This window comes from Akanthomyces muscarius, chromosome 3, assembly GCF_028009165.1.
Source record: "Akanthomyces muscarius strain Ve6 chromosome 3, whole genome shotgun sequence".
NCBI lineage: Eukaryota > Fungi > Ascomycota > Sordariomycetes > Hypocreales > Cordycipitaceae > Akanthomyces > Akanthomyces muscarius.
In genome coordinates, this window is record NC_079243.1 from 3,682,864 (window position 1) to 3,695,358 (window position 12,495).

The 12,495-nt window shown below is 53.7% G+C and overlaps 5 protein-coding genes across 5 annotated transcripts; 3 read left to right on the forward strand and 2 right to left on the reverse strand.

Moving 5' to 3' along the window:
* Positions 1-218: 218 nt before the first annotated feature.
* LMH87_002576 (uncharacterized protein) lies at positions 219-3,797 on the reverse strand (the record flags this gene model as incomplete). The annotated part of the gene is made up of 1 exon (XM_056194054.1): positions 219-3,797. The coding sequence occupies one exon, from the start codon at positions 3,795-3,797 to the stop codon at positions 219-221; it is 3,579 nt and encodes a 1,192-aa protein (XP_056051030.1).
* Positions 3,798-4,212: 415 nt separating this feature from the next.
* Positions 4,213-5,336, forward strand: LMH87_002577 (uncharacterized protein; the record flags this gene model as incomplete). Its single annotated transcript, XM_056194055.1, has 6 exons — positions 4,213-4,216; positions 4,267-4,370; positions 4,776-4,806; positions 4,900-4,965; positions 5,084-5,217; positions 5,271-5,336. The coding sequence occupies 6 exons, from the start codon at positions 4,213-4,215 to the stop codon at positions 5,334-5,336; spliced, it is 405 nt and encodes a 134-aa protein (XP_056051031.1).
* A 476-nt stretch (positions 5,337-5,812) lies between these two features.
* LMH87_002578 (uncharacterized protein) lies at positions 5,813-6,952 on the reverse strand (the record flags this gene model as incomplete). Its single annotated transcript, XM_056194056.1, has 2 exons — positions 5,813-6,656; positions 6,828-6,952. The coding sequence occupies 2 exons, from the start codon at positions 6,950-6,952 to the stop codon at positions 5,813-5,815; spliced, it is 969 nt and encodes a 322-aa protein (XP_056051032.1).
* Positions 6,953-8,100: 1,148 nt separating this feature from the next.
* On the forward strand, positions 8,101-9,645 carry LMH87_002579 (uncharacterized protein; the record flags this gene model as incomplete). The annotated part of the gene is made up of 1 exon (XM_056194057.1): positions 8,101-9,645. One exon carries the CDS (start codon positions 8,101-8,103, stop codon positions 9,643-9,645), a length of 1,545 nt encoding a protein of 514 aa, XP_056051033.1.
* A 622-nt stretch (positions 9,646-10,267) lies between these two features.
* Positions 10,268-12,266, forward strand: LMH87_002580 (uncharacterized protein; the record flags this gene model as incomplete). Its single annotated transcript, XM_056194058.1, has 4 exons — positions 10,268-10,342; positions 10,410-10,415; positions 10,465-12,038; positions 12,089-12,266. The coding sequence occupies 4 exons, from the start codon at positions 10,268-10,270 to the stop codon at positions 12,264-12,266; spliced, it is 1,833 nt and encodes a 610-aa protein (XP_056051034.1).
* Positions 12,267-12,495: the final 229 nt, after the last annotated feature.

Consider the following 12,495-nt stretch of genomic DNA (forward strand, 5'->3'; position numbering starts at 1 on the left):
TACCACGTCGGCAAGGGTTACACCAACGATTATGCAAATGCCCATGTAAAAATATATCTAGTTTCTCTTCCCAGCTTCCAGATCCTCCAATATTTACGCCAGTATGTATATAAATAAAATGCAAAGTATGATGAGTCCCAGAGTCATGATCCTCCATGCCGTTCCGCGGCACCCGCGCCCATCACCACTCCACTATTCAGATGCCGAGCATGCATTCTTCACTCCACCACCCATCCCTTGCCCGCCATCTTCCTTTGCTTGACCTTTTTGGCCGGCAGCTGCCAGCCCTGCCCTCCAGTGTTCTCGGCCCGCAGGTACGGATTAACCCAGCACTCGCGCGTGCTGCCGCCGTCCACCGCCGCCGACGGCGCGCGCGTCTCCTTGATGGGCTTGCCGTAGGTCAGCAGCGAGGTGCCCTTGGCCAGCCCGGCCAGCTGTCCGCCCGAGACGTCGGTGAGCGCATGCATCCTGGTCTTGGGCGTCTTTGACCCGTCGCCCGTCGTTGTCGCGCGCTGCAGGTACGAGTAGACAATGTACTCTGGGCACTCTTGGATGCTGAGGTGTGCCATGGGTGATGTCGGGTGAATGTAAACTAGGCCACTCTCGCTGGCGGCGCTTGATGCGCCATGCAGGGGAATCAGAGGTACATACGGTACGTCAATCGCACGCTTCGGCTTGCGGTGCTGCTCGGGGGGCACAGGGGCCTTGTCTGCGCGAATCGCAACCTGGTCGATGAAACCGGCAGCAGCCATTTGTTTAAGCGCAGCCACCTGCTTGGCAGATGGCGGGTCAAGTTTGTCTTTGTACTTGATGCTGGAGAATGATGGGATATTCGTCCGCAGCAGATCCGTGATTTGTTTGCGCAGCTGCTGGATTTCCTTGAGCACCTTGAAGCGCACAAAGTGGCTTTCGCACCAGGCTTCCGTGGGCTCGTGCGCAAACTCGCCCACGACCTGCAGCAGTTTGATGGCGTCAGACTTGTCGTCGAGGTAGCAAAAGTTGCGGTGGACCTCGTTGAACATGCGTCGCGCGTTGACTTGCTTCGTCTCGGCCACAATGTCGGCGTTGGTGCGGATCGCGCCCTCTTCCTGTGCTGCAAGAGCCGGTACAGCCTGCGCCTCGGGTAAGAACACTTCCGCGGCAGACAAGCCAGCAACGAGAGCAATGGTATAAGGCAAGCAGTCGTGCAAGTGTCCAACAAGTAAAATTCTGGCAAATCGGGGTGAAAGAGGAAACACAGACATTGTCTGGCCAATTTGCGTAATCTGGCCGCTGGATGAGATTGCTGAAAGATATTCCAGTAGCTTCTCGGCGGTGGTCAGGCTATGTCGTTCTGGAGGCGTGGGAAAGGGAAAGTTGACGACATTCTGCAAATTCATAGACTTGAGCTGCAGAACAACACCCTCGATCGGCATGCGCAAAAGCTCGGGGTCCGCAAACTCCTCAAAGTCGCGCTCAAATACAGCAGACGAGTAGAGTCTGTAGCAGTGGCCGGGGCCTGTACGGCCTGCACGACCCGCGCGCTGATTGGCACTAGCTTTGCTGATCCAGCCAATATCATAGCTCTGCACGCCGCTCTGGCGGTCGTAGTTTCGGTCCTTGACTCGACCACAATCAAACACGAATCGAGTACCTGGAATGGTCAAAGACGTTTCAGCAACGTTGGTGGCTAGGATAATTTGTCTCGTGCCGTCAGGTGCGGGCTCAAAGACCCTCATCTGTTCGCGTGTAGGCAGGAGCGAGTAGAGAGGCAGAATCTGAGCTTTTAGAGGCGCGGCTTCTTGTTCCTCTTCAATCACAAACTCATCCTCCTCCTCTTCACCGTCCGATATTATCTCGTCCAAATCATCGTAGGTGTTGTCGTCAACATCACCGAAATCGAGGTCTTCCACCTCCAGTGGTGCTTCAGATGCTGATATCCGTACTTTGGGACCTGCTGCAGATCTAAGCCCCCCGAACGCCGTTTTCAAGCGCTCACTGAGCTGAAGAATTTCGTTGCGACCAGTGAGAAAAACGAGAAATCCACCAGGCGGCAGTTTTCTATGCCCGCGACTGATCTTGCGGAAGGCTTCTTCGACGTAGTCGTGGTGTGTCTTGCGAGCAAAGTGCATTGTAACGGGGTGCTGTCTGCCTTCCACCTCAAGAACCGGAGGAGGTGTAGGGAATAGATTGGGGTTCATGGTAAGATCTTCAATTCGAAGTGTGGCGGACATGATGACGAGTTTCAGCGGCTTGAGCTTGGGGTCTTCCTCAGCTAGCTCAGCCCGGAGTTTGATGACTCTGCTTAGCATACCAATCAAAATGTCTGTATTCACACTCCGTTCGTGTGCTTCATCAATGATGACAGCTGAATATTTTTTGAGGGTAATATCTTGGGCAATTTCGCGGAGTAAGATACCATCCGTCATGAATTTGACGGCAGTCTTATCGTCAACATTTCCTTCAAATCGAATTTGGTAGGCAACGGCTGACGAGTGATCGCCCAGTTCCTCAGCTACACGCTTGGACATACTGACAGCAGCGACTCGACGAGGCTGCGTGACGCCAATCATGCCCGGTGTCTCCGAGTCCTTCGCTCCATAGCCAGCTTCGTACAGAAACTGGGGTACTTGGGTCGTCTTACCCGAACCCGTAGCACCACAGATGACGACTATGTTGTGGTTGTGGATAGCTTCCATAAGTTTCTGCTCCTCTGAAACGACTGGAAGTTTCAATCGAGCTTCTTCGATTTCTGCGGTTCTTGTGACAGTGACGCTGAATGCCTTTCTTTCTATATTCTCAGTAGGCTGTAGCTCCATGGGTAGCGGGTCCTGTTCAGGAGCCCGTGGAACAAAGTTCTCTGGCTTTGGAATCACCATATTGCTTGTTGTCGGATCATTTGGGTTGAATCCTAGGGCTTCGTTACGCTGTTGTGTTGCCCAGGCTTTGAAGATGGAGGATCTTTGCGATTTTTGCGCACTTGTCTCTTCATCTTCCTCATCATCCTCGTCGTCGTCCTCGTCGTCGTCACTGTCATCTTCAACAGAGTCCTCCTCGTCATTTTCGTCTTCGTCTTGCGGCTCGTCGTCACCGTCGTCACTTATGCCATTCCACTCGTCCTCATCGTTCTCACTCTCGCTTTCTGAAGAGGGTAATTCGACAGGTGCAGTGACTTTAGATTTGACGCCGCCTCGTTTTCGTCGCTTCTGAATCACCGGTCTTCCATCTTCGTCGACATCGAGCGGTCGCTTCAAGCCGGATCCTATTGCGGTTGGTGTTTGTGTGGGGCCAGCTTCGGTATCTGTGGACTTCTTTTCGCTTTTCAATGTCGCAACAGGCGCGTGCTTTGAGGCAGCAGCCGGCTCGTCGTCATTCTCGTCGCTATTGTCATCTTCAACTGCCTCGTGCCTTTCCTCCAGAAGCTCGTCTTCGTCCTCAATTCCAGCTCGAGCTTCTCTCAGTGCTCTTGACAGACTCTGCTTCTTAGTCTCACGGCCTTGACCTAGAGATTTGCTGCTCGAGAATAAACTCGTGTCGACCTTTGTTGATGCCAGTTTGGCCAGCAGCTCTCGGTTCTCGTCCTTGCGAAGCTTGGTGTCAATGTACTTTTCGAGACGCTTGGCTTTCTTCGAGCTCATTTTCCCAGCCTCCTGCTTGAGCTCCTCCTTCATGCGTGCGCGCTTGTCCGCCCATTCTTGCTTGTCGGTCGAGTCGATGATTTCTTGGTTGGAGTCTGGGACATCGTGGCGGGCATTTTCTTTGGCTCGCTCACGGGCCAGCACCCTGTGCTTGCGCTGTCTGGGAACAAATTTTGCCATTTCCGTATGAATTGGCACGAAACGGCAGACTTGTTCAAAAAATTACGTGCACAAAGGTTTTTTCGCCCGAGTACTCTATAGATAAATTGGCGACCGGCACTACCTAGAAATTTTGGTGGAGCTCGGTTTTGCCGCTCCCGACCGCAAAAGTCTGCAACCCAAACGAGACTAGTGCGGGGCGGTGAACTCGCAGCACCAAGCTGATCATGTTTGTCGTGGTCAAGCTTACCCGGGACTCATTTGAGAGTTGACAACATCACAGCAACATGGCAGCCCTCGACGTGAAAGAAGATGCGTATCCCGCTAAAAGCCAGACAGCAGCTGGAGTAGTAAATGGAGTCGCTACAGAGGTATGCTCGACGAGTTACTCTGATCGAATTTTGGTCACAATCAGCCAGGAAGGAAAACTGTCACAATGGGTGAGTAGACGGCTGCTATAGTACCACTCATCAGCTTATCTCGAGTATAGGTTCAGGTTCCCTTGACACCATCCGCAGCCGGAAGTGTAGAAATGACGTTGCCTACTGCAAGTCATGGTCTTCTTCCATCTACACACCTCACTCCAACGACACTGTTAGGTGGAGGTGGGGAAGACCGCGAGACAATTGGACAACTTTACGCGGCGCAAATTGCAAGCTACTTATCCCTACGTTACCCGGATGATAGACGAAACTTGGTTGTTGGATTTGGGTTGAAAAATATCGACAAAGAGAGAGAAGCATTTTTTGACCTTTTCGAACTGGCTCAAAAAGTCTTGTAATTCGCTCTGCGACCCTTATGGAGACCCGCACGCAAAGCGATGATGAGGCCCCCCCAGCACGTACAAATAAGGCGGGAATTAAAGCAAAGATGCCTTGACTTGGTACACTGCATCTCTGAAAGTACAATAGTACTATAAGATTACCACCATATACGTGACACTGCCGGCTAAGGAAGCAAGGGAATGCCAGGGATCCAAGCTAAGTGCGGCTTACCAAGTCCTCCTATCGTCTTGTGGATGAAGCTTTAAGTTCGTAAACATTTCTCATTGGTATATCGAGCGCTCCCAGAGCTTTTCATGCCGCGCCGGGCAACGGCAAAAGTGCTGACGTTAGGATTGCAGCATACCGTGAACCCAACAACAGACAAGTGCAGCTGCTACAGGTGAAAATGATAATCCTGAGATCAAGTAAATATTATTTTTCTGAGCTAGCTGATGAATCATGGCTCATGGCATCTCTTGGGTTACTTGCAATACCGTTCGTCTGTTTCTGGAAGAACGGCCCGGTGATCTGCTTCCCGAATAGGTCGCTGTCCCTTGATGACGAATCTCATTGTTATCACGCTCATCCAGCACTCTAGAGCTCCTTGCATCAAAGAGAAAGATCACACTCCGTCGCTCGCGTCATGTTGGCAGCGCGAATCCGAGTCTACCTCGACGGTATAACCAGTCTCAGCATGAGCCAGTGGATGGACATAAACTGACCTTCGCAGACCATGCTCCAAAGTTTCTCGGGAGCTTCCCGACCCTGGCTGGCGCATATGAAAACGGGCAAGTAATCCCTATGAACCAGCGCGTGCTCTAACGTAGTCCACCAATCGGGCCTTTGCGGCGCGCCAGGCATCGAGTCTGGGAATACGCGTCCGGGGAGGTGGCTGCGCCAGCAAGCAGAGCAGCCTCGTCCCCGACACAATGAACGAAGCTGATGGACGAAAATACCCTTGAAATTCGTTGTAAGTCATTGCTCATATATAGTGCCACACTACGAACCTCGGGCGCGAGACATGTTCGTCTCCAGTCATTTGGCTGCCATATACTAGCCAGGGTGCTATCAGCGAGACAATACAGCTATTTTGCGGGTTCGTTCGCATTGGCGTAGACCAATTTGTGCGTCGACTGCAATAAACAGCCAAACCAGAAAGCATTACAGGCGACGCTCGACTGCTGCTAGGGCAAGGGTAACCAACTCTGTAAACCTCTAGAACGACTTACAAGCTGTCACAAATTTAGTTAATGCACCAATAAAATGCAGTTTTCAGTCTTTCTTCTTCTGACTCAGTCCTTCTACCATTGCCGCGGCGATATCCTCTGCGGTGGTGCCTCTCTTCCTTTCCCCAATCTTCTCCTGGCCGAGCACAGTATCGTCCGCGACGGCGCGATACACACTGGCGGCTCCGAGAAAGAGCTCTGGGTCGAAGCCGCCCTCTTCCACGTGCGTCTTGCTAATCTCCTCCATCTCGCGCACCCACCGGTACGCCTTGGGCGCCATGGAGACGAGGCCCCTCTCCGTCTCCGCCGCGCGCTGCGGGAGCATTTCCGCCATGACGCCCTGCAGCTCCCCCAGCACGCCCATGGACTGGGCGCTCGTGAATGCCTGGATGGCGATGGCGGTGTAGCCCTTGCTCATCGAGGCGAAGCACATTTTCAGTCCGCTCGCCGCGCCAATGTTCTCACCAATGTGGCGCATGCGAAGCACTTCGGCCAACTTGGAGCCCCAGACTAGGGCATCCTCGAATCGGTGCGGTCCTGACGTGTACATGGCCGGCGCGCTCCAATCGGTGCTATTGCCCTTGACTGTTGGCGGGCCGCCGATAATTGAGCCATCGACAAAGTGCACGAGGGCGCCTGCAGGGACAAAGAGGCCCGCCATCTCACGAATGGTGGAAGGCGCCACGGCATTCATGTCGGCAAAGTAGAGTGGTTCAGTGCTTGACGTTTTGCCTCGCACCGACGTGACGGCGCCGACAACACGTTTTGCAATCTCGGTGGCGTCGCGAGGCGGCGCCACGGACAGGATGGCATCACAATTACTGACGAGTTCCTCATCCGTAGGATAAATGGTCACGAGCGCGGCTTGAGCCCTCTTGATCGTGTCTTGGCTGTCGGATCATGTTAGCCTTGGCGGGAGATGATAGCTCCATGCAGGTGAGGGGCCCCAAAATCACTTGCGTATTGATGAGCTGTTACGGGGGAAACTGCTACACCAGACGGGTGAATCGGCGCCCCTATTGCCTGTCTTGTCCGGCTCGGCCGGCTGCGAGACTTCTTACCTTCTACCCTCGCAATTGGTTGCCACTGCAAAGCCATGGGCGCGCAGCAGTTTGGCTATGCCGAGGCCCATGTCGCCGATAGACAGGATGCCAATTGTGGCAAGTGATGGGGCTGCAGCGGACATTATGGTTGATGAAATTCTTAATTGACGGTGGTGGCTGCAGGACAGGACAGGTGGCTGCAGTGCATTACCGGTGGCTGGCCCCCGAAATTAACGTGGTATGACGATGCAGAAGTTGACTTCCAGACCAGCTCCTGTACAACTAGTGATGGGAGATATGTAATTGTCCTGGCGCTAAAAATGACCCGCGATGATGACTAGGCTGCCTGTGCTCCATGTTTGGCCCTTTGGCAGCTCACAAACTAATGCAATGACCGTCCACGCTGGCTCACTTGAAAAGTACTGGTGACACCAGTCAAATGCAGGACGGCGGCTCCGAAATTTATAGTAATTTTACTTTCCCATGTTCCGAAGTTATACTACTTTATTGCGCCCGCCCTTGCTATATCGCGGCGAGCCACTCCAGCTTTGGTGCTATTTCCGGCGTCACTATTATCGGAATCCCTGTCGTCTTTAATACATTTGTCAATACGGCGTACAAGGGTGAGCTGTGACCCCGGGGATCACTGCCATGGTGTATTCCGCGACCTTCTCTTGCAGCCGACCCGAGCTCCAATATTTTCGGAGACGCAGAGCCTCATTCGAACCTTCCATGCGAGTGAACAAGGCTCCCTCCTCGCAGCTTGTTCCATGTCGACTGACAGCCAGCGGGAAGCCGGAGAAGCACTTGCGGAGCCGCCGGTAAATTTCATGACAGGGAACGGGTCCAGGCGGCGATAAAAACAGCAGCAAGGGGACCCGGTTTCACGCGACCTCATGCCATTTTTACGGTCATGGAAAAGAGCCTGAGGAATCCGAGGTCGTTGCGGTGGAGAAAAGCTTTCAGCCGTTGCATGGGCTGATGAAAGTCGTATGAGAATAGAAATTTCTTCTTGCAAATCTGGAGACGGGCCGTGATGAAGCCCCGTCTTTAGTGAGCTTGCTCAACGCTACACGGCGGCTCGGAACAGTTTGGCAACACGGGATGGTTTAATATACAGAGCTTTGCTGGCGTTCTCTATCTTTGCAGAGAGTTAGTTGATATAGATGCTCTTTTATAGGGAAATTATCGCAGCAAGTACTTTGAATCGTCAATCTCTTTGCGTGTCTTCTTCTCCCGGCAGCGAAGCTTCACAACCAGCACAGACGCCAGCAGAGTACTTACACCAACCATGAAGGTCGTCATTGCCGGTGCCGGCGTGGCAGGCCCAGCTATCGCCTTTTGGCTCGCCAAGCAGGGCCACGAATGCACAGTCGTTGAGCGCTTCCCCTCGCTTCGCATCGCCGGTTTACAAGTCGATTTACGAAACGAGGCGATCGAGGTGGTTCGGCGCATGGGTCTGCTGCAGACGGTCCGGGACCGTTCCGTCCCGGAGATGGGCACCATCATTGTCGACTCCAAGGGCCAGGAAAACATCGTGCAGAGAAAACTCAAGATTGAACACGAAAGCGGCGTCCAGGGCAAGACAAGTGCCTACGAAATTATGCGCCGCGATTTGATTGAGATTCTCTACGACGCAACAAAAGAAAACGTCACTTACCGTTTTGGGCTTTCAGTCGACCACTATCGAAATATTGAAGTCGATGATAGCGATGAGGAGGGCCCCAAGACTGACCAGGTGGAGGTTACGTTCTCAGACGGCAGCAAAGAGACGTACGATCTTTTGATTGCAGCGGACGGACAAGGATCGCGCATTCGCAAACAAATGTTCTTTTACAGACCAGAAGAGGACCAATCGCGATGGCTGGGAATTTTTTCAGCCTACTACACGTTGCCGCGAAGGGACTACGACACGAGCTTCTGCCGCATGTACCACGCGACCGAGCGGCGGCTGGCCATGACGCGCTGGCACAAGCAGGACATGGGCCAAGTGTACCTCATGGCCATGAACAATGCCGAGCGCTTCCGCCGTGCGCTGGACCGCGACGTGGCCAGCCAAAAGGACGCCTTCGCGGCCGTCTTCAAAGGCATGGGGTGGCAAGAGGAGCGAATCCTGCACGCCCTCACCGACGCCGAAGACTTTTACGCGGACGAGATGCTGCAGCGACGGAGCACCGTGTGGTCGCACGGCCGCGTCGTGCTCCTCGGCGACGCGGCATACTGCGCTTCGCCCATTGCCGGTGTCGGGTCCAGCATGGCGCTCATCGGCGCGTACGTGCTAGCGGGCGAGCTGGCCGTGCATGGCGAGAGAAAGGTGGCCGCGGCGCTGGCCTCGTACGACGCCGCGATGCGGCCGCTGGTCGACCAGAGCCAGCGGCTGCCGAAGCGGTCGCTCCAGGGCTGGCTCCCGCTGTCGACGTGGTCCATCAAGCGCCTGCACGTCAAAGAGTGGGTGCGCAGCAAGGGCAAGGGTGCGCAGCCGTGGGCGAAAAAGGTGCACGACCAGCGCTGGGTGCTGCCCGACTACCCCGAGATGTGCTGGCGCAGCCGTTCGGCGGCATGGGCGAGCCTGCCGTCGACGGCGCGGTCCTCGCTGACCGAGGACTCGCGGTCGCGATCGTTTTGGTCGCCGGGCGCGTACAGCTCGGCGTCGTCGGTGGCGGACGACATCTGGCTGCCGTCGTATGAGCTGCGAAAGGAGGAACGGGCTCAAGAGCGGGCTCAGAAAGAAGACGAGACGCCGCGGCTTGAAAAGGTACAGCCCGATTGGCCGCTGGTTACGGACCTGTCTTGTTCGAATTGTGCAAATTGTTCGAAGCGGGCGGAGGTGTTGTAGATGGCAACGTACGTGGTTTGATAGACTGTAGATTGCATCTCGACTTTTGCTCTTTGTCTTAGATTGTTTCGGGAAGCCTTTCGGCTGGTAATTTTACGGTATACACTCAGCACTAGATAATGAATTTTCTATGTTCTTCATGCCGTATCAAATAACGTCTGTGCAGCCATCGTAGGGCGCACCGCGGCAGCCTCGTCAACGCCAGAGCAGGAAGCCTGGCACACATGATATACCTGATTAAATGAACTTATCTCGTTTCTATCATTTGCAACTTTGACTTCAAGAATGCTCCTTTACAGAAAGCAGTCAAAATATGTCGCTGGCCGGCCCAGACATGGGCGACCCGCACTAGCCACACTGCTGCGCCGCTTACAGCCACGGTCATCACCAATGACGACACTAATAATCAACACAAGCTTCGCTTGCCTGCAGCTTCGCATCTTTTACTTGTCAACCACTCAGCTTCGTTGGCTACATGCATCCACCCGCAAATGACTCAATGACGTGAATTCTCACCTCTACAAACACCTTTTCTCGTCTCTCTTTAAACCGCTCTTTTTTCAGATTACAACCCTCGCTCTACCTTGAACCTTCTTGACCCATCTTATCGCCTCTAGCAACGATGGCAGCCCACGCTATCGTTGCGCAGATATCCTCGGTGGCGCTGAGGATATGCGCCATCATATTCTTTCGATTCGTATGTCAGCCAGTCTATGCATACACCAAAGCTCTTTCTCATTTTCGTTTGCTAACCATCTCATCAGTTTCCTGTACGCGTGCTCGTAACCAGATAGGGGGGGTCCACGCTAACATTCATAGGCTCATTTCCCGTCCGTTGTCTTCGCCGCCTTCGCCATCTATGTCCCCGCATTCTTGGCTACTTACCGCGCGGGCCCAGAAGTGGAAGTTGTCGATGATGAAGTTGACGTTGTGGTAAAAGAAACTCTCATCACTCCCGATGACGGAAATGGTAATGCTATCGTTGCCGATGAGCTCGATCTGGAGGAAACGGTTACCCTGCGTGAGGAGCCCGCCTCCATGTGGAAGATTCTCGCCTATGGCGCACCCAACCCCCGCGACAAGCTCGCCTCCATCCTAACTTTTCTCATTAACGGAGTTTTTGTTGCCCTGACGGCCGATGCTTTGTTTCGCGCTCGCATTCTCTACCCTGCTGACGATCTCTCATTCGTTCGACTGGGCTATATCTCTAGTGATGAGGCCAAGCTGCTTCTCCGGGAGCCTGATCAGGCCAAGATGCCAGTCACTGTCGAGATGCGCATCGCTGATCCTATGCCTCCATTTGAGGACCCCATCTGGCGTTTGGCGGGCGGACTTCAGTTCACTACCAACGATACGGATTTCACTGGCATTGTCAGCTTGCCCTTGAGCTCCAGACACCCTCGCTGGTACGAGTATCGGACTTCCAACAACCACTCTGGACGCTTCATCTCTGCTCCTCGACCTGGCCAGCTGTCCGACGAGACGGGTGGCAAATTCACCTTTTTATCTACGTCTTGCATTTTGCCTCGTTTCCCTTACAACCCTCTCGACCACGCGTTGGCTGTTCCTGGTCTACGCCATCTCGCCGACAAACTGCCTAGCCTCGGCGCTCAGTTTATGCTGTTCCTTGGTGATTTTATCTACATTGACGTGCCGAACCGATTCGGCAAGTCCATCGATGAGTACCGCATGCAGTACCGCCAGGTCTATGCTTCTCCGGACTGGGCGCCTGTTGCCCAGAACCTGAGTTGGATTCATGTTCTTGATGACCATGAAATCTCGAATGACTGGGATGCTAGCAACACCGGGGTATACCAGGCAGCCGTCGAGCCCTGGGCCACCTACCAGGCCAATGTGAACCCGCCCAAGGCTATTCGCGCTGGCACTAACAGCGTTCGGCGTAAAGATGCCACGTGGTACGCTTTTGCTCAAGGCCCTGCCAGCTTTTTCCTTATGGATACGCGCAGCTACCGCTCGCGCAACAAGGTGCCTTTCGAGGATGATGAGAAGACGATGCTGGGCGCTGAGCAGCTGGAGGACTTCCTCGCTTGGCTGGCGCGCCCCGAACCCCGTGGCATCAGGTGGAAGATTGTGGCCTCGTCTGTTCCCTTCACCAAAAATTGGCCCGTCAACGTCCGCGACACTTGGGGTGGCTTTCTTGTTGAGCGACGCAGAATTCTCGAGGCCATGTGGGACGCTGGTGCTCGCGGCATGGGCGTCCTCATCCTTTCTGGTGATCGTCATGAGTTTGCGGCTACCAAGTTCCCTCCGCCCGCAGATTCAAAGTGGCCGGCTTCTGCCGCTGCACACGAGATTTCTACTAGCCCTCTCAACCAATTCGCATCTCCATTTCCGACGTACAGGCAGACTGATGACGAAGATGTCCAGCTGAAGTAAGTTTTGTTGCACTCTAAAGAATGTTTCGAGTTACTAACTTTCCTAGATACATTCCATCTGGCTCTTCCAAATTTGGCGCCTTTACCATTGAAAATATCGATGGCGAAAGCTCCCTTCAGTACCAACTCTACGTAAACGGCAAAGAGGCTTGGAACACCACTCTTGTCGCTGCCCAGCCCGTCAGCGGCTCTTCTGGCTCCATTTGGGACTTTCTCAAGTTTTAAGTTTAATGTCTGTTTTCTTCCTTACTGAGGCCTTTTATTGCCGTATTGATCACGCGGCGTTTGGTGTCTTCTACTATTCTGGAGGCATTGCAACCAAGGTGCAGCCTTGTCCTATTCTTAACTGGCCCTACTCTCTGATTAATACTATTTTTACCGCGTTTCTTTGCATTTTTTTCGCGTGCACTGCAATACCGTAGCGCTTCAAAAAGCCGTCTCATCCCTGTTCCAC